Raw genomic sequence first — 19,660 nt, forward strand, 5'->3', positions numbered from 1 at the left:
TTCTCTGTATAGCCCTGACTGTCCTGGAACTCACTCTGTAGACCAGGCTGGCCTCAAACTCAGAAATCCGCCTGCTTCTGCCTCCCAAGTGCTGGGATAACTTGAAATTTTTTTGAGCTCTCCTTTTATTATTATTATTATTTTTATTTTTCTAATTTTTTAAAGATTTATTTATTATATGTAAGTACACTGTAGCTATCTTCAGACACTCCGGAAGAGGGCATCAGATCTTATTACAGATGGTTATGAGCCACCATGTGGTTGCTGGGATTTGAGCTCTGGACCTTTGGAAGAGCAGTCGGGTGCTCTTACCCACTGAGCCATCTCACCAGCCCCAGGCTTTTTTTTTTTTATCAGGCCACCTGATGCCATCCAAGTCCCACTCTGGTCTTTTCCAGGTCCATTGCAGGACAAAGGGACCTTTAGATCAGAGATTATTTGCAGAAACATTCCTTGTTCTGATGGCTCAGAGGTTAAGAGGTTGCTGCTCTTGCATAAGACCATCCACCCTATGGCCTTTACAGGCAACCACATGAATGTGCACACGCAGAGAGACACACAAACATAAAAGTAAATCCTAAAAATCCTGGCAAGCTGAGGTGTGAGAAGCAGAGATGGATGCATTACCAGCCCCAGAGGCACTAACTGGGGGCGGGCTAGTTTTCATTCAGCCTCCTGCAGTGTGATACTTCCATCACTGAGATGATACAGTAGCAACACACTTGTAATCTCTAGGCTGAGGCAGCTGGAACTGTAGTCTAGCCTGAGCTAGAGACCTTTTCTAAAAACAAACAGAAACAAAATAATAAAGTTATTTTTTTGGTATCAAAAGTGTTATTTTAAAATAATCTTTAAGAGCTTTAGTTGATTCAACCAAGGTGGTGTTCAAAGAGGAGATAGAAGTTTCCAGGTTCTGTCTTACCTTTCCCCGTGTGTCGCCAGCTCTGTCCATGTGGTCTCTGCATCTCATCCATCCTCAGTTCCACAGTCCTGACCTCTCACCGGTCTCTCTTTTTAGCTTCAGATTCTTGGTCTGTTTTCCTCAAAGTGTTCTTTCTGTGCTCTTTAAACATGGTCAACTTGTTTTCTAGCTCCTGCCTCATGTGTCTGCCTTAGAAACCATAAAGTGAGTGTGTCTGCCTAAGTTACTCCGTGACAAGCACCTGACATAGTAGAGCAGAGTGGTTAACTCATGGCAAAGAAGAAAAATATTCCTCATGTCCACCTCCACCCAGGGGTCTGCTTCCTCCAGGGAGGTCTCACCAGCTGCTTTCCACATGTGATATCACGTGATTCTTTCCACGGCCTAGGGCCCTCGTGACTCAGTCATCCCTAAATCTATGTGTGATCAATGCAGGGGACCAAGCCACATGTATCTATACATGCATGCCATAGTTAGGTATTATAAATGCATAGATGCTTATAGAAATATAGGTGTGACTAGCCATTCTCAGTGGAGAGCTACATGTATATTTTCTCCAGTGGGTGGGATGTATATACATGTACTTTTACTCTAAATTTGTTAAGGTACTTAATATTTCTTCTAATTAATAGTTACTGTATATGAATATTTTGTATTCACAGATGTATATTGATATATTTTTATTTTATTTTATAATATATTTTATTTTAAACTAATACATTATTTTATTAATTTTTTTGAGCTGGGGTCTCAAGAATTTTTTTGTATTCACAGATGTGTATTGATATAATTTTTTATTCTATTTTATAATAATGAATTTTATTTTATTTATTAAATTTTGTTTTAAACTAATAAATTTTATTAATCTTTTTGAGACAGGGTCTCATGTATCCCAGGCCTTGAACTTTCTGTATATCCAGAATGACCTTGGATTTCTTATCTTCCTGCCTACACCCCGAGTCCTACGATTAGAGACATACACCAGCATATTGGCTTGTTGTTTGGAGAAAGGGTCTTTAGCCCCAGGTGCCTTTGGACTAGAGGCAAGTCCTCCTGCTTTTTCCAAGCGATGGGCGTAAAGGTGTGAGCTAGCTGCTTCTGTCTTGTTCATGTTTATGTAGCATTCCAGGCTGTGTTTGGTGGTATGCATTTGTCCCTATAAACACTGCTGTATTGGACATCCTGGTCTGTGTGTATGACTGTCTTTGGCACATGTGAGTTGGTTCCAAGTTCTCTGAGTGGCGGGGCAAGGTGTATGCACATTTTATATTTTGGCTGCTGCCCAGTTGCCCATGAAAGACTTGTAATTTTCTCATGAGCAGTGTTGGATTTTGCCAGTTCCCCTCTCCTGTCAAGATGAGATGCTCTCCCCACCCTATAAAGCGGGCAACTCTTCAGTGTGGTGTCCTTTCATCAGAACATCATTCTTTGAAAATGCTTATTGACTTCATTTTTGTATACAAATGATTTTTGAGACAGGGTTTTTCTGTGTAGCCCTGGCTGTCCTGGAACTTTGTAGATCAGGCTGGCCTCGAGCTCAGAGATCTGTCTGCTTCTGCCTCTCAAGTGCTGGATTAAAGGTATGTTCCACCACCTCCTAACTATTGGCTTATCTTTTAAAAAAAGGTTTATTTATTTTTATTGTTGCGTTTTGCCTGCATTTATGTGCACCTTGTGTGCAGTACCCACAGGTCCCAGAGGAGGGCACCAGATCCTTTGGAGCTGGCGTTACAGAATGGTTATGAGCCAGGACCTGAGTGTCAGGACTCAAACCCAGGTATTCTGAAGCAGCAGGCATTGCTCTTAATTGTTGAGCCACATTTCCAACCCCTGCTTATCATTTTCAAATTCATATTGGTAGTTTTATATGGGTAGAGATATGAATGTATGGCTGTTAATACAATATTGGATAGGTTTTCCTTACCATGCTTTTTTTTTTTTTTTAACATGATCAAAACTGGAGTCTTAGAATGGCAGGGCAGGTGATGTCAGTGTGTAGAGTGTGGGTAGGAGTTGTGGGGACCAGGTGTAATGTCAGCATGGGACTCCTCACCCTGGACCACATTGGTTATTCTTTAGTGGAAGTGAGGAGTTGGCGTGGCTGTACATGAGGTATCCTAGTCTTTAAATGTTGGCAGCTTATTCTGACTTTATCTGGACCTCATCTAGATAAGGACATGGACAGACTCATCTGTCTTGCAGTTCTGCCTTTTTACATTTATATATGAATCTTTGAAATTTCTTTTCAAAGTATAATGTAAAGTCATAGGCTTGAAAATGACCATATAGGTTGGTAATATGGATCTTAGTCGGTTATAGGCACTTGCTACCAAGCCTGGTGAACTGAATTTAAGTCCTAGGACCAACATGGTAGAAGGAGAGAACTGATTCCTGCAAGTTGTCCTTTGACCTTTCATGTGTGCTGTGGCCTGTGTATATGTTCTTGCACATAAATAAGTGTAATTTTAGAAAAGAAAATACTGTTCAAGTACCAGCATTTTTTTTTTTTTGAGGCATTTTTTTCAGGTGTACAACACGGCTCATTGTCTGAACATAGATTTGACTCTTGACATGTGGAAGCTTATATGACCACAAAATTCCCTTCTCTCCCCACCTTAACTAGGGATGGCTTGCAGGAACTGGCCACTGACTGCAGGCGTTCTTTGTAAATTTTTCTTTCTTTTTTTTTTTTTTAAATTTCTGAGATTGTCTCTAGGGTCTTCCTCAACTCCAGGCCTCTGCTCTGAAGTTGAAGCCCAGGGGGTCCAGTTTGTGTGAGAATGCAGCAAGGCCAGAGAGGCCTCAACTGTCTGCTGGCAGAGGAGCCTGAATTGGGAACACTTTGAGAGGCTGCAGAGCCCACACAGCTAGGCACTAGGGGAGGAGGGAAAATGACAGTCCTGTTTTAACCTCCAGAGTCGGATTCTGACCAACAGTTGAAATTGCTTTTGCTTTTTGCTTTTTGACTTTCCCGTAGGTGGTTGTAAGAGCCACGATGAGTGTTTCTGTTTTCTAGCTTCGCCCATCTCCAACATGGTCCCCAGCAGAGGTCACTACAGCCGAGGAAGGGGAAGGAAGGACTGAAGAACTGGATGGGCCTGAGGAGGGGAGGGGGTACGGGGCAGGGCAGGGCAGGGCAGGGGAAGCTTAGTGTTTCACAGTAACAGAATTGTCTGTAGCAAGCCACTGTTGCATTTTTGGTTTCTGGAACTCTGTTTCTGGGTCAGGTGTTGAGGTTACTTTGTTATTATTCTCCAGCATCTCTGTGAGGTTGGTCTCATTACTGACCCCATTTCCCCAGTGAGTTTAGTCATTTTTACACAAAGGGCCAATCTCAGCTCTGGTGTCACCCTCCTCACTGTGGTTTGCATAGCTGTTAGTCTAGCTCTGACTGTCCTGAAACTCATTCTGTAGTCCAGGCTGTCCTCAAACTCACAGAGATCCAGTTGCCTCTGCATCCTGAGTGCTGGGATCAGAGGCATGTGTCACCATTGCCCAGTGACAGATCACTTAGTTTTAAGTGTGTGTTTGAGTCAGGAGCTTCTGTATAGTTTGACCTGGCCTCTCTAAACTCTAAGATCCTCCTGTCTCAGCCCTCCCATCACCCCCTGCGTCTGCTTTGGGTATTGAACCCTGGCCCTCAGGCTGAGCCCATGTTCTATAGCTATCAGGCTTTGCATTTCTTCCCAAGGGAAATGGAAATTAAATTGCAGCCATGCCTAATTTGTGTCACTTGCTTTTTACTTACTGCGAGTGAATCATATACAGCTACAAAATGAAGGCTTATTTAATATTACAGTTGCCTTTCTTCCTTAACATAGTGTGTCCAGGGTCAATATGAAGGAAGAAAAGGTAATTGAAGTAATTGATAGCTCAGATGCACACTCACTGCTCCAGCTGACGAGTGTGAGCTGTTGTAAGTTGGAAGTGAGGGCTGGTGAAATGGTTCAGTGGGTAAGAGCACTGACTGCTCTTCCAAAGGTCCTGAGTTCAAATCCCAGCAACCACATGGTGGCTCACAACCATCCGCAATGAGATCCGATGCCCTCTTCTGGTGTGTCTGAAGACAACTACAGTATACTTACATATAACAATAAATAAATCTTTAAAAAAAAAAATGCCAGGCGTGGTGGTGCACGCCTTTAATCCCAGCACTCGGGAGGCAGAGGCAGGCGGATTTCTGAGTTCGAGGCCAGCCTGGTCTACAAAGTGAGTTCCAGGATAGCCAGGGCTATACAGAGAAACCCTGTCTAAAAACCAAAAAAAAAAAAAAAAAAAGAAGTTGGAAGTGAATTGTCAGGGATTTGTAGACAAGAACACAGACTGAAGAATTCTGGAGGCTGTTTGTGCTGTAGTGAGAAGACAATCCTCCTGGAGCTAAGAAAGTGGGGCTCAGGGCTGGAGAGAGGGCTCAGGGACTGCTTCTGAGCCTGACAACCTGAGTCCACCCCTGGGACTCATGTGACTGAAGGACAGAAGTGTCCTCTGACTTCTATCTGTACACTGTAGCATGTACACCCCTGCATGCCAATGCACAGACATACACATATACACAGAGTGATGCAATAAATAAATGCAATAAAGTTTAAAAGCAAAGAGGGACTGGAGAGGTGGTTCAGTGGTAAAGGGTATGTGTTGCTGTTCCAGAGGACCTGAGTCAGTTCCTAGCATTCACTCAGGTGGTTCATAGTCACGTGGACACCTGCACACATCTGCATACACCCCTATATGTATATAGTTAAAGAAATGAAATCTTAAAACCAATACTAAGGCTCCTTCTCCCCCTAGGGCAGACTGTGTGCTTAACTCTACTTGAGAGGTAGAGAAATAGGCACAAATTTACTGAGCTTCAGTCACTGTCCCAGGTCACTCAGTTGTTCAACAGTGGAGTTTAGATTTCTCTGTACAAGCCTGGAGTTAGAGCCCTCAGTGATGTGCCTCTAAATTTAGCAATTGGTTTGTTTTCAGACGGCTAGCCCATCTGCAAGCAAACCCAACATTAATAAACATCTCTCTTGATGAGAGCTTGCGCTTACTGGGTTTGGAGAGATGGAATTGTTTACTTAGCTGCCTGTCCTGAGTTTCAGAAAAAGATCTCTTACCTTTTTGCCTAAAAGCATGCAGGATGAATTGCACACACTGTTTTTGATACTGCAGAATTTACTGTGTGCCCACCGGTGGGAAGTGAAACCACGCTGAGCTGGTTAAGATCTAGAGTTGTTTACGAACATTATTTCCTCTGGTTCACCGGATCTGCACACGAAGAGAGGGCACGATAGCTGGATTTTAAGGACCGTGGTTGGCAGTGGGGAGAGTAAGCAGCATGAACCGGGGATCGCCCAGGTGCTGCCACCAGGGCGAGGTCTGTCTTCATGGCTGGATGGATTTAATGGCCTTGAGGCTCTGGATGGAGAACGCTGGGTTCACCCTCACACTTGGAAAACAAACGGAACAGTTCATATGCACCCAGGCACCTGTAAAGAGCCATACCTTCTTAGCGTTCTTCCTCCACCATGCCTGAGACTCCCTCTCCCGCCTACAAAGCTTCTGTTGTGGCTTTGCCTCTGTTAGCTGCTTCTGTACTTGTCTTCTGCAATGTAATTCTTCCTGTAGCAATCCTTGTTGGAGTTAGACCCAAGGGCCATGCCTGGCACCTTCATTTCACAAGGCAGAAAGGTTTGGGCAGAGAACATCTCTTGCTTGTGTGTTTAGCCACTGGGTGAGATTCCCCTGCGTTAGAGATGAGGACCTGAAGTGGACTGGCTATCCTGCTGGTTGTGAGGAGCTGGGGCTGAGCCAGCTGATGGGTGCATGGCCTTTGTGCTGTAGGAGGGTTGTGAACGTGCCTGTTGTGTGTCTCTATAGAGGAGTGGGGACACCCTCAAAACAACTTACTTAGCTGATGACAACACATTTATCCATAAGTAGTTCAGCTTAGCCATCCCCATTTATATGTGGCAACTGAGTATATAAACTGCCTTCCAATGAACTGTGTCCTTTATATCTGTGTCTGTGCCGGGAGCCTCCTCTCTGAGGAAAAATGGCCTACCCATTCTGTGAGGAGAAAGCTGAGGGATGAGTCTGTACTCTCTCTCTTCCAAAGACTTATTTTAAAGGTATTTAAATGCACACCTGTATGATGGTATGGCACAGGTATGCCAGTGCCAGAGGAAGCCAGAAGAGGAAATCAGATTCCCTGGAGCTGGAGTTACAGGAGGTTAGAAGCTGCCGTGTATGTGCTGGGAACTGAACTTGGGTCCTATGCAAGAGCAGCCAGTGGTCTTAACCAACCAGCCCTGCTTTCTTTCCTGCTCATACTCCTGGAAGGAGTAGTGGTGTTTGCGATCTGAACTGTCCCTGTCCCCCCTGCCTTTTCCCTCCTCCCCCACCCCCCAGGCACAAGTCTTAAGTCTTGGGAACTTCCTCAGCTGGTGAGGGTGTTCAGGGAGGTTATGGATCATTTAGAGCATGGGTCTCTTGTCAAGGGGTGGTGTAGTCACAAAGGGTGGGACTTGAAGGCCACACCTGGCTGCTTCCTAGTTCCTTCTGTCTCTGTGCCTCCCGCTCCACTGTGGTGTGACAGCCTCCAGCCCTTGCCACCAAGAACTGCTCTTCAAGTGCTCTCTGTCATGATAGGCTGAAATCCTTTGAAGCTCTGTGTGCCAGACATCCTTCTGCGAGGTGTTTCTGTTGGATATGGGGACCACCGTGCCGTGACATAGTGACTATGGCTGGGGATTAGTTCCAGGTCTGAACTTAAAATGTCACGGGCTGCACATCACTCCAGCATCCTGCTGCGTTTTAATTCATCTTGAACTTCATGGAACAGAACAGAACAGAACGCATGTGTTCTTTAGGTAGTTATTGCAGTCTCACCTAAGGGGGATGGATGTCTGCACATGTCCATGACAGATGCAATGTGTCATTTATATTTGGGTCTGAAACTGCTGGCTGGATCCAGGCATGGCATCTTCAGATGGGGAAGACTGAGTTCAGTGTAGAGCAGGTACCCTGATCCTGGCCTCAGGCCCACAGGCAAGATTGGTCCTTGTCACCAAGAGCTGCCTGTTTGGAGTTGCTTGTATCTGTGGATTCCCATTCCTTCCCAGCAGAGTGTGGAGTCCTGGGTACCAGAGTAACATCTGAGAAGTCACCTCTGCAGTCACCAGGCAGAATGGCTCTGACTGGAACACTTCAGGACACCTTCTGCCAGACATCGCCCTCCCATGTCATGGCCAGAACTGACCTTGCGGTCTGCGTCTTCCTTTCAGATCTAACTTCAAACTCGTGGCCGTCAATTCGAAGCTTTACGCCATTGGTGGGCAGGCCGTTTCTAACGTGGAGTGCTACAATCCCGAGCAAGATACGTGGAATTTTGTAGCTCCCCTGCCAAACCCTCTGGCTGAGTTCTCTGCCTGCGAGTGCATGGGGAAGATTTATGTCATCGGTGGATATACCACCCGAGGTGAGTGAGTGGCGGTCAACTGCTTTTGCATAAGCTGCAGCAACCTGGCTGGGTCAGGCGTGAGATTTTATGCAGTAGATGCTATATACTCACCTTTTCTTCAGGATGTGAGCCCTGAGCAGGATGGGTTAGGCAGGGAGGACCTTTGATGACCTTATTTAAGCATGGACATTGTTCACATGGAAGAGGGAATTATGAAAGATTATGAATGTTCTTTGTGCTTCTAGAAACCCAGCCTTATGGTCAGTACCTGGAACCCGCCCATATTGGAGGTTTGTGTCACAGCTTGGGCAAAAAGGATACACTGAGTACCTTTGTCTCCCCAAGAGTTAAACCCGCCCACCAGGGCCATGCCAGAGCTAAGTCTGGTTCTTGCTCTGGGCCCAGTTTCTATGTCCCACGGAGGTGGAAGGGTATAAGCACAAGAGAACTTTTTAGACCAGATGGTAACACCTATGCAGCGTGTTCTACCGTCTGCACGTGCACATCTGTGTGGTGGACATTTTGTAGGAGTAGTGTGGAAAAGAGACAGTCCCCAGGTTCAGAGCTGGGTGTGACTGTGCACTCTTGTGATCCTAGCACTGGGGAGGTACAGGGAGCCGGACTGCTACTTTAAGGCCAGCCTGGGAGATGGTAGAGCAAGAGGAAGAGAGAGGAAGCTCTCCGCAGGGTCTTCCAAAGGCTCTATCTAGTCTTCCTCACCTCTTCTCTTGCTGTCTGGTGGCTTCCTCGTGCATGTCTGCCTGTCTTCATGTGGCTTCCCCTGTGAGTCTCTGCCTCTGGTACGGAGGCTGGCAGTTGGGTTTGAGGTCCGCAGATCTGTTTTCAAGTGAGGTCTCTCTGGTGAGAGCTGAGGTTGTGGATTGGACCTGCTTTGGGGGTGTGGGGGTTACTCAGCAGCTAGCCTGTATATTTGTGCCTCTGAGGAGAGGCAGCAGCAGCAGAGGGAGGAGTGTGATGGAAGCTGTGGACTGTTTGCTTCCTCAAATGCCGTCACTTCCCCGTGGCCCCCACTGGGACTCAAGATAATCTGCCTTTGCTTGTGCTCTGCACCACTTGCACTGGGGCTTAGTATAGCATCGATTGATTTCACACGTTTAGACAGCCATGCATGGCATCTGACACTCCTGAATCCTACATCCTTGTTTCTGTTTTTCTAGGAAAGTGACTAGCTAGATTGTTTACCTACAGACATTTCTCCTTTCTTTCAGGCAATGTGTGGTTTGTGTTTTGAAGCCAGGCCTTACCGTGGCGCAGTCTATGGTGTAGAACTCTGTAGCTCGGTCCCCTTGTCTGAGCCTCCAGGTGCTGGGATTCTCTGCATGAGCCACCACCCTGTCTCGGCGAGCTATTCAGAATACACCCTGGCTGACATGACACACGCTTGTGCCCCAGCTTCTCTTCCACGCAGGAGCTGCTGGCTCCTGCCGGTAGCACTGTTCTTCTGGTAGATTTCCTGGCTCTTCCATGACCTTGGCTCAGCAAATGGGCTGTAGATTGACCTGGAAAACCCTTCTTGGGTGTTTTGAGCTTCATGGCCACCACTAGCGTGCCTTCTTCACTTGGGCCACCCAGGATGATGTCCATCCTGGATTCTCCATGCCAGAGACCGTTCTGTGCGGTCAGAGGTGGACTGACGGGTGTTTGTGTTCTAAGCTGAGAGGGCTGGGCACTGGCTGTTCTCTCTAACCCTGGCTTTTCCAGCACTTCCTGATAGTTCCTGTAGTTCCCATTATAAACAGCTCTTCCCAATTGTTTGGGGAAAACAGACAAAAACAATAAAACAGAAAACAAACAAACAAACAAACAAAACAAGAAGAACAAAAACCAGGACTTGAGTTGGATTCCCATCCTGTTGACTTCTTAGACGAGACTTTTAAAATTCATTAAGTAACGGTTCATGACTTTTTGTTTTGTTTGTTTTGGTTATGATACAGGGTCTCTCTATTATGTATCCCTGACTGCGTTGGAACTTGCTGTATGGTCCAACTCATAAAGATGCACCTGCCCCCGGATGAAAGGCATGCATCACCACACCCATGACTTTTATAATAGATTTTGGTTATTTCAGTTCCTTGCCGTGTCGTAGAGAGATGGAGACGCCAGGTGTGGTTGGCCATCCCTGTATTCTTATCACGTGGAAGGATAAGGCAGGATTGCTGCAACTTTGAGGCCATCCTGGGCTACATAGTGAGTTCCAGCTCAGCTGAATGCAGGCTAGAGAATGAGACATCCCAAAATTAAAAAAAACAAACAAACAACAAAACAACAGGCATAAATCCAGTAGGAAATCCTAGCAACCCTAAAGGGCAGAGGAATCTGTTTTAAATGTAAAGACCTAAAGATTTTCTCACCAAGTCAGGCTGCCTGAGCCAGTGCTCAGTGAAGAGGGGGAGCGAGTTTGCACCAGAAGACCCAAGAAGGCCTACAGGATGTTGGTATGAGGAGAGGAGCTTGCTGGTGACCCAGCCAGGTGTCCTGGGTAGATTAACCAACCCCTCCTTGTCTATCTTCTAGAGTGACCTTATTATCTAATCTCTAAGTAGATAAGTGCAGACCTTCGAGAGGACCAGAGAGGCAGTTCCCTAGGGCCGGAAAGCTGTGGGCACAGGGACCAGCACACACCCAGGACCTGCTGTCTGTTCCCTGCTAGCTTGGACTCAGATTTGGCTCTGGGGCTTGTCTTTCCGTCTGTACCTCCCTTTCTTAGACGAGGTCAGTCTTACTTTGTAGCCAAGGCTGGCCTTGAGTTTGCAATCCTCCTTCCTCAGCCTCTGAGGGTGTAATCTGTGATTACAGATGCGTACCACCATGCCAGGCCAACTGTAGAGCTCTTTACGTGTAGCAATAGGTGGGGTGGATGGCGTTCCACCTGCTGTGGGTGAGTCAGTTACTATAGGTTACCATTGCTTTGAGAGGGTCCATTGCTGTGGGAGGTGCTGCTGCTGTTTTGAGTCCATTGCTGTGGGAGGGTCCATTGCCGTGGCAGGGTCACTCTGTAGTTGTGGGTCCATTGCAGTAGGTGAGTCTGTTGCTATGGGCTGGTCCATTGCTGGCTCCAGACCCTGAGCTGTTTCTTCTGCTCACAGCTCAGTTTTTGTTTTTTTGTTTAGCAATAACAAACAGAAACTTCATTTTTGGGGGTTGTTAATCACTTTACCTCTTTTTTTTTTCTCCTGCCCTGTGGCTAAAGCCATTTGTGCTTTCTTAGAGAAGAAAATGTTTTAAAAATCAGTTTAAAAAGAGATAAGTGAAGCCCTGTGTGGAACCTCCCAACGTTATTTTCTGTTTTCCTTATTTTGCAATGTTGGGAACCTGACCAGGTCCCCATGCACACTAGCAAGTACTCTACATACCTAGCCTTCTTATTAGACGTACTTCGAGGCAGAGTCTCACTGTGTTGCCTAGGCAGGCTCTGAATTCTCTCTGTAGCACAGGCAAACCTTGAACTTGAAATCCTCTTGCTTCAGCCTCTCAAGTAGATGGTAAGACAGGCGGTTTTTGTTTGTTCGTTTTGTTTTTTTTTTCCTTCAAAAAGAGAGACTATACTTTTCCTGAAAGTAGTTATTAGTTTAAAGAAAAAAAAAGACAGAAGGCATTCACCAACCCTGACTGTTATCCGTAAGATCAAGCAAGAGCCGGCGGGAGGCGGGGTCTTTGATGGGTCTCCAGTGCTACATTTGGGAGGTAGGTGTGTGAGTGGATCTGCAGGAGCTGAGGCTCCTGTGTCTCCTGACCCTGGAAACCTGTTTTGCTAACTGTTGGGTTTTGGTATGGTTTTTAGGGTTTGCCGAGACACAGAGGGCAGGGGTCTGGACCTATCTTGTGTGTAGTCAGGCGTTCTCTAGCCGTCTGAGAGGCGGAGGGGTCTGGACCTCTCTATCTTGTGGGTAGTCAGGCGTTCTCTAGCCGCCTGAGAGGTGGAGGGGTCTGGACCTCTCTATCTTGTGTGTAGTCAGGTGTTCTCTTGCTGTCTGAGAGGCGGAGGCTGTTGGGCTATGGTGATGATTATGGTGACCTTGTGACTTAGCAGGCTGCAGTGCAGGGCAGGCTGCTCAGGCAGGCAGGACCATGGGGAGCAATATCATGTGGGGCGTTCTAAGGGTTGCACAGCGCCTCCCCCGCCCCCCCCCCAAGCAGGCAGCACAGTTTCAGTGCTGTGAATCCTGTTTGTTCAAGTCTAATGGTAGGCGTACCACCATTTTGCTGAAGAATAAGTTTTACATTGTGGGTTTTCCATTTTGGGTAAGACAGCATAGGTCACTAGGGTTCAAATCTCTGGTTAGCCAGCGCTTCTCATTAAAGCGTAGAATCTGCTACAGTAGTGTGAGGGTGCCCCGAGGTTTGCTGAGGCTAACTCTTCTCTCGGAGGACTCGGGGTCTTGCTCTGAGGTACAGCAACTCAGCATAGCCGCCTGTCTAAAGCAGCGTCTGCAAGTTGTACCCAAACCAAAGCTGCCCCTTCCGGTGTCCAACTCAAGAGCCTCCTGTTTGGGCTTTCCCAGTGCTGGCATTATAGGTGTGAGCCACCATACCTGGCTTCTGGCTTTGTGGTTCTGAGATTCTCCCAAGAAGGAAGTGCCTGGGAAAAAAGGTAGTGGGTGAGAATCCAGATGACCTCTGCCCCATCTGCTTAGAAAACCATTTCTCTATCCCCTGCCTTTCTGAGTGAGCTGCCTAGGCCACATGGATGCCTCTCCACTGCCTGGGTGGTGTCATCTGGCCTCTTTGTGTCTTTCAGATCGCAACATGAACATCCTACAGTACTGCCCCTCCGCCGACCTCTGGACGCTGTTTGAGACCTGTGACGTCCATATCCGCAAGCAGCAGATGGTGTCCGTGGAGGAGACCATCTACATCGTGGGCGGGTGTCTCCATGAACTGGGGCCCAACCGCAGGAACAGCCAGAGTGAGGACATGCTCACCGTGCAGTCCTACAACACAGTCACGCGGCAGTGGCTCTACCTGAAGGAGAACACGTCCAAATCGGGCCTGAACTTGACATGCGCACTGCACAATGACGGCATCTACATTATGAGCAGGGATGTCACCCTGTCCACCAGCTTGGAGCACCGAGTGTTTCTCAAGTACAACATCTTTGCTGATAGCTGGGAGGCCTTCCGGCGGTTCCCAGCTTTCGGACATAACTTGTTGATTTCCTCTCTCTATCTGCCCAATAAAGCAGAGACCTGACCGATTCAACAGCATTTAAAAGAAAAGTCTGGTTCAAGGGGACAAAGGCAAGCCTTTGAAGTCCTGACTCCTGAAGGGACAGAGTGGGCTAACATAGGTTGCGTATGTAGGCGGCTCAGCTGTAAATAAGCTTTCTTGAAACTAATTACTTGAAAACTTAGGGTGAAGAGACCAACCCTATTCTTTTCAGATTGGGGTTTTTTTTTTTTTTTGTATCTTGGGAACAAATGTCATGATAAGTATTCATTCAAACCTAACAGTCTTGGACCAACAACTCAAATCCACCATTAAAAAGTAGACTACTAGAGTCTGCCTTGCATGGGCCAAGGTCAGTAGCTAACCTGATAATAATGGTTTTGTTTTGTGTATGTGTTTTTTTTTTTTTTTTTTTTCCTTGCTGGGAATGGAATCCAGGGCCTCATGGTAGTCCCGGAAAAGATGACATTAAAAATGCTCTTTCTTCAGGTCACCTGAGATCTCCTCAGTAGGGACATTCCTTTTGGTGATCGGTTTATTTGACAAGCATTAGGATCCGTCACCTCCTTAGCTTCCGGCTCCCTTGTCACCCGGTTGTCACCCTGTCTCTCTGGGCAGACATTTTATCTTATATTTGTTTTCAGAAACCCTAACAGGTGTGTCCAACCTTTTGACATTTAGAAATCATATTATCATTTATAAACTTTGTGCACACTTGAGTTACCTTTAAAAAAGTCTCTTCATGATCTAAGTAAGTTGGCTGATGTTGTGTTTGCTGGCTGTTTTGTAGCTGTCCTTGGGGCCCACAAGCTATGGTTGCCTTGCCTGCTACAAGGATAGAGCCAGAGAGAGAATCCACACAAGCAGCCAGACCATCCACAAACGTGGATAAACACATTCTCAGCCACTTTCCCTGTCTTTGTGCAATTGAGAATGCTGTCTAAAGTAGACTAGTGAACCTCTTATCTCGAGTGTAGCAAATGAGGGTCTGTGTGGGTCACCACAGCTTCATTGTGAGGCCTTTGTGTTTAGAAGATTGCTATAAACACTTTGTAAATTGAGTCTTAGATGAGGAGGAGGACCACATGAAGAAAGATGCCTTTAGGAATTACTTTAATTGAATGTAATGTTTGCACACTTACATAGGTTTGCTTCTAGCTTGATCTTAGCCTTAGATGTGCAGCCATGGTTTGCCTTTTTAAGGGAAGGATGGCTGTAGCTGATGTGTGCTAGAAAGCAGGGGAGTTAGATGTTCCTTACAGACGTGGGATGGCCTCTGCTGGCCTTTCTGACTTGAGGTGAGATGCTGGCCTCAGAGCTCTCATGCCAACAGCGGTGCATAACTTAAGGACCTGCCAATCATGGGTCTGTGTTTCTTAAAAGACTCAAGGGCCTACTTAGCACGTACGAGAGGCCCCAGGTTTAATCTCCGGCACTTACAGCAACAAGGTCCTCACCTACAGGAATTTTGATTGAAGAGAATTTGCTGCAACCAGCTGCTATCTTGCAATGGAGTCGGCTAAAGGGACTGGACTCCATCTCGACACCAGCAGCAGGCTGCTGCCTTGCATATTTAAGAAAGCTCCATAGAGAACCAAGAGCTACAGGCAGATTCTTCCTGGTTCTGTGCACAGCTGCTTTCCTGGTAGCTGGGCATGGGAGAGGGGAGCTGACCCCTAGTAGGTCTTGAGGGAAGCTGACCCCTAGTAGGTCTTCAGTGTTAATGAGGGAGTCACTTCAGGGTTTCTTTACAGCCATGCCTCTAATACAGTTTTAGAGTCTAGTTATAAAACTCTTCTTTGCACAGCGATTTAGAAGCGCTGCTAGTCTTTATTTGGGACATGGTGACAATTCTTAGTGTCTTGTCATGAAATCTACCAATATCCAATCAACCTGCTTGTAATGCCATTGGAAGCTTACAGGCCATTTCCAGCCACATCTGTTTTCAAACACTAAGTCTGTTTTTCTTACCCCCACCCCCTTATTTTTCCCTCTCTAAGACAGAGTATTTGCCTTACAATCCAGGATAACTCCAAACTGGAGACTCTCACCTCAGCCTCTTGCTTCCGTGCCTGTCTTTATGTATTACTTTTAAAATTGTTTTGCTGGGTTCTTTTCAAGTAACAAAAAACTCTGAGCTAAAAACTTCACCAAAATGGTACTTATAGAGTAGATTTAATTTATATTCACTGTGGAATTAAATTTTGGAGGAGTCTAGAATTTCATTATTGCACTTTAAAATCTAATTTATGTTTGTTCTTATGGGTCTTCATTTTTATGCAGCCTAGTCCTGAATATTCAGAGGAAACTGGCAGTTGAATTTGCAATGGACAAAGATGGGCAATTATCTTGTGAAAATACACTTCTTAAAAGCCCATCATGGCGTCTACCTGTTGACTAGTTCTCTTCCTGATGGCCATCTTTGGGCATATTTCCTAATGCCAGCAACTAGATTCTTGGACCAAATGAAGTTCTAAAACTGAAATCCACAAAGCTCTCACTCCAGGCTTAACATGTAGCCTGTGTGCATTATATGGCTCTGGGGTTTAGATGCACAGACTCCCAGCAGAAGTTTGTTGTTCTTGCTGCCAGCTATGCTTGGAGAAGAGAGTCATGTCATAGAACTGGATGGGTTTTATGACATCTGTCTGCCTGTGCCCTTTACCTGCCTGGGCATTCTAAGAGCACTTGGAGTTCAGCTGGTGCCAACTGCAGAATTCGGCCAGGATGAAAGTGTTCCTTCGGAAACCTTCCCTTGCTCAGACAACTAACTCCTTATGTGATACTTTGTATTTCTTTCCATTCTCTGTTGCCTTACTCCCCCCACCCCCAGCTTCTGGGGTTCTGACTCCCACTGTGTAGCAGGAAGTGTCTGGGAGTACCCCCAAGGGAGCTGCCTGCAAAGTGTGCACTCCTTCTCTGGGAGGCTTCTCCCCTTGGCACCAGAAAAGGTTCTGAGATGACTGTGTGAGAATCCATAACTTCTGCAATCTGAGCTAAGACATATTGTCAAAGAACTTACAAGATGCTGGCAAGAAACACACAAGGCTTAAGATTAAGCGTGAAACCAAAGAGACTTTGACCCTGATGTTTTCTGTTATTTCTAAAGCCAAGAACCCGAGCAATCTTAGATGCCTTGAGTTTCCATCCAAGCAGAGGGAAGGAGAGGGTACTGTAGCTCTATACTGGGAGAACAGAGGAAAATGTTTCTTTTTAATAAACAGTTGTTTATAGACTGTTAGAGGCGCAGTCCTCAGAATTCCAGGTAAAGTTACAAGCCTGTTTGGCCAAAGAGGTAAATAGAAGGGGCCCTGATGTCTTTGTCAAGGTGTTTGGTGAGCTTAGCTTAGCACTGCTGACTTGAGGGTCTGCAGGACAAAGGGATCGTGCTGAAGGTTGTCTTGTCCTTACCCAGGAGTTCGGGGTCTGTGTGTACACTCACTCTGCCAGGGTTTGTACCTGGGAGACCTGTCAATCAGTGCTACCAGACATCCTGCCAGCCTATCAGAGTGAAGTGAATGCCAGTCCCCGCCCCTGCTTCGGAGATGGTCAGTATGAAGGGAGCTGTGATCTCTGGAAGCAGTGAGCTACATCAATTCCATTCCTTGGTGACCAGAAACATTGAGTGTTGGTGTGAGACAGAGCCTAGCTTAGGGACACTGACTGAACCACTGTTCCTAGGACAATGTGCTCTCATTTTCAGCCATGGTGTAGCCAGAGATGCCCACTTTAGTCAGGCCCACTGGGCCCACTGCCCACTGCCTTGTGATTCAGTAATAACCCCGGGAGCTTGTTTGTCCTTAAATCTGAACATCATATCCCATGTTTCAGGTTTTTTTTTTTTTTCTGTGTATGTTTTTTTCTTAATTTTAAAGTTAACTACTTTTTATAATCCTTGCACTTCGCAGTTTGTGAAAACACAGAAATGATGTGGAATGTGTTTTATTTAGAACTCACTCAGCACTGTAGCCCCGCAGATGGTTCTAATGAAGGAGGAAGGAGAGAAGGTAAAGATTTGGCACGAGTAAGCTCAGCGCTGGTACGTTTATGCCTTTGCCTTTAAAACATTCCCGTGGAAGAATTCAGCAATGCTCCCTTGGACACTTTGTCATTGAGGTTGTTTGAGTTTGCCTTGCCAATGACTGTCGAGTAGTTTCCACCTTAGGTTTAGTACTCACGTTTGCTTTTCACACTTTCATTAGTTTGGGAACACAGCAGGAAATACATAGTGACTGCCAGCTGCCACTTGACATAGCCATATTCACCCATTCCTACAGGAAGCCCGTGAAATGAAAAAGAGGGTCCATTCCGTAGAGCCCAGGGTGCTCAGTGTTTCCGTAGGGCTGGTTGGTGCTTTCCATAGCTTGTCACCGGCAAAGCAAAGGAAAATGTGATTTGTTGTATCACTTCAGGGTGCGACATTTCTCTGTCCCTCCAGTGTTTTCTTACCTAGTTATTTTTTATGGAAAAAGATAATCCTCAAGTTACATTCTGTTATGACTGACACTTTCTTTGTTTGAAATATTGTACTGAGTCTGTAGTTTGGAGTGTGGCATAAACACACATATCAGCATTGTCACATATCCATAACCGTGTTTGTGCATCTGACACCTGTGAACCACGGAGCTGTGTTCATTTTGTTTCTTTGGACTATGGAAGGAAATGCCTTTAAATAAAATAGTTCTCAATCAGCTTTTGATGTGTGTGTGTGATGAGCAAAGCTTGGGACCAGGGGCTTAGCAATCCAAAAGGAGGGGTCTGTGAGCTTCTGCGCGGAAGCTGGGAGGGGCCTGAATTTTACAGATTTCTGGGTCAGTCTTCGGCCTCTGTGTCCTGGAATCCTTCAGTCCCTGGAATCCTGACCAGAGTCAGCCTGGCTGGTATGCTGCACCATCTCATGGTGCCTCTCTGTTCCTAACATTCTTCTCCCTCCATTCCAGAAAAGTGGAAACACAAAGTTCCTTGCTTTTGTATTGGTTTTACTGTGACTCTAGTCACAAGGCTGGGTCAGTGTCCCTTTTTGAGCAGCTTCTGTTTGCTTCATGTGCAGGAAAACGTGAACATGCATATTTAAGATGCACTACTTGATAAGCCTGTCCTGATTCCTGGCTGTGTGGGGGAAGCATCTGTGGCAGCTATGGTGTGATCCACAGAGTCCCAGGTCCAGGGATGTTAGGGAAAGCATAGGAGGATCTGACAATCTATGAAAGAGCGATTAACCATGTACTACACACCCACAACACAATTCTCATGGTTCATACCTGCCGTAGTATTTTGTAAGCATATGCTTTGCTCACTTGCTGACTTTTTTTTTTTTAAGCACTAAAGCTTTATTACAAAAGGAGTTAGCTGCTAGAGAGGGCCCTCTCCAACCTTTCTCTGTGTCCTTTTCCTTCCCAATATATACCTCCAGGGGAGGTCAAGGGTCCATTATAGAAGAGGTGTTTGGGAGAATAAAATATGGTAATATTGTTCCAAAGTTCCTCCACATCCTTCTAGGTGAGAATCTTCTGATAGAAGAGGTAGGAACTTTAGCTCCTCTCTCCAAGATCTTCCATCTCTACATCCCGGGGAACCTTTGTCTTCTTTTGTCGTTTGGGCTGTGGCTGACTAGTCCTGGTTGACTTGGAGGGGACTTCCACTTCCATGGCTGCTTTTTCTTTCTGGGCAAGTCGGACGGATCTGCTGCAAGAGTTTCCTGTGCTTCTTCCCAGACAGCGTGATGTTGGCGTGAGCACTGGCTGCCTGTTTCTTGAGTTGGTGCCTCATAGTCAGCGCTTCATCTATCATAGCCCGGACCACCTGGTGCTTCCATCACCCATCTCTCCCTGCTAATACCTCGAGGAGCTTGAGGAACTTTCCTTCCGGGGGTCCCATTGCTACACTCGAGGCTCACTGAAGCTGCAGCGGATTGGTTTAATAAAGAGTTGACAGCCAGTAGCTGAGCAGGAAAGGAAAGGTGGGATTCTAGTCTGAGAGAGGGACATATGGGGGTGGAGAGAGAGATGGGTGGGGGGTAATAAGCCACGTGGCAGGACATGGACTAGTATAGTCGGATTAATTAAGTTAGATGAGCTAGCTGGGAGATAGTGTAAGCTAGGCCT

General features: G+C 46.3%; 1 protein-coding gene across 1 annotated transcript in view; it reads left to right on the plus strand.

Annotated features, from left to right (window-relative positions):
• The window catches only part of Klhl42 (kelch like family member 42), a 20,623-nt gene extending 2,406 nt beyond the window's left edge, over window positions 1-18,217 (plus strand). The window contains exons 2-3 of the mRNA XM_021191043.2: window positions 8,194-8,387; window positions 13,129-18,217. Of these exons, the coding sequence (XP_021046702.1) occupies window positions 8,194-8,387; window positions 13,129-13,580 (646 nt within the window). The 3' untranslated portion in view covers window positions 13,581-18,217. The remainder of the gene's footprint in view (window positions 1-8,193; window positions 8,388-13,128) is intronic.
• Window positions 18,218-19,660: the final 1,443 nt, after the last annotated feature.

This window comes from Mus pahari, chromosome 2 (assembly GCF_900095145.1).
Source record: "Mus pahari chromosome 2, PAHARI_EIJ_v1.1, whole genome shotgun sequence".
Lineage (NCBI taxonomy): Eukaryota > Metazoa > Chordata > Mammalia > Rodentia > Muridae > Mus > Mus pahari.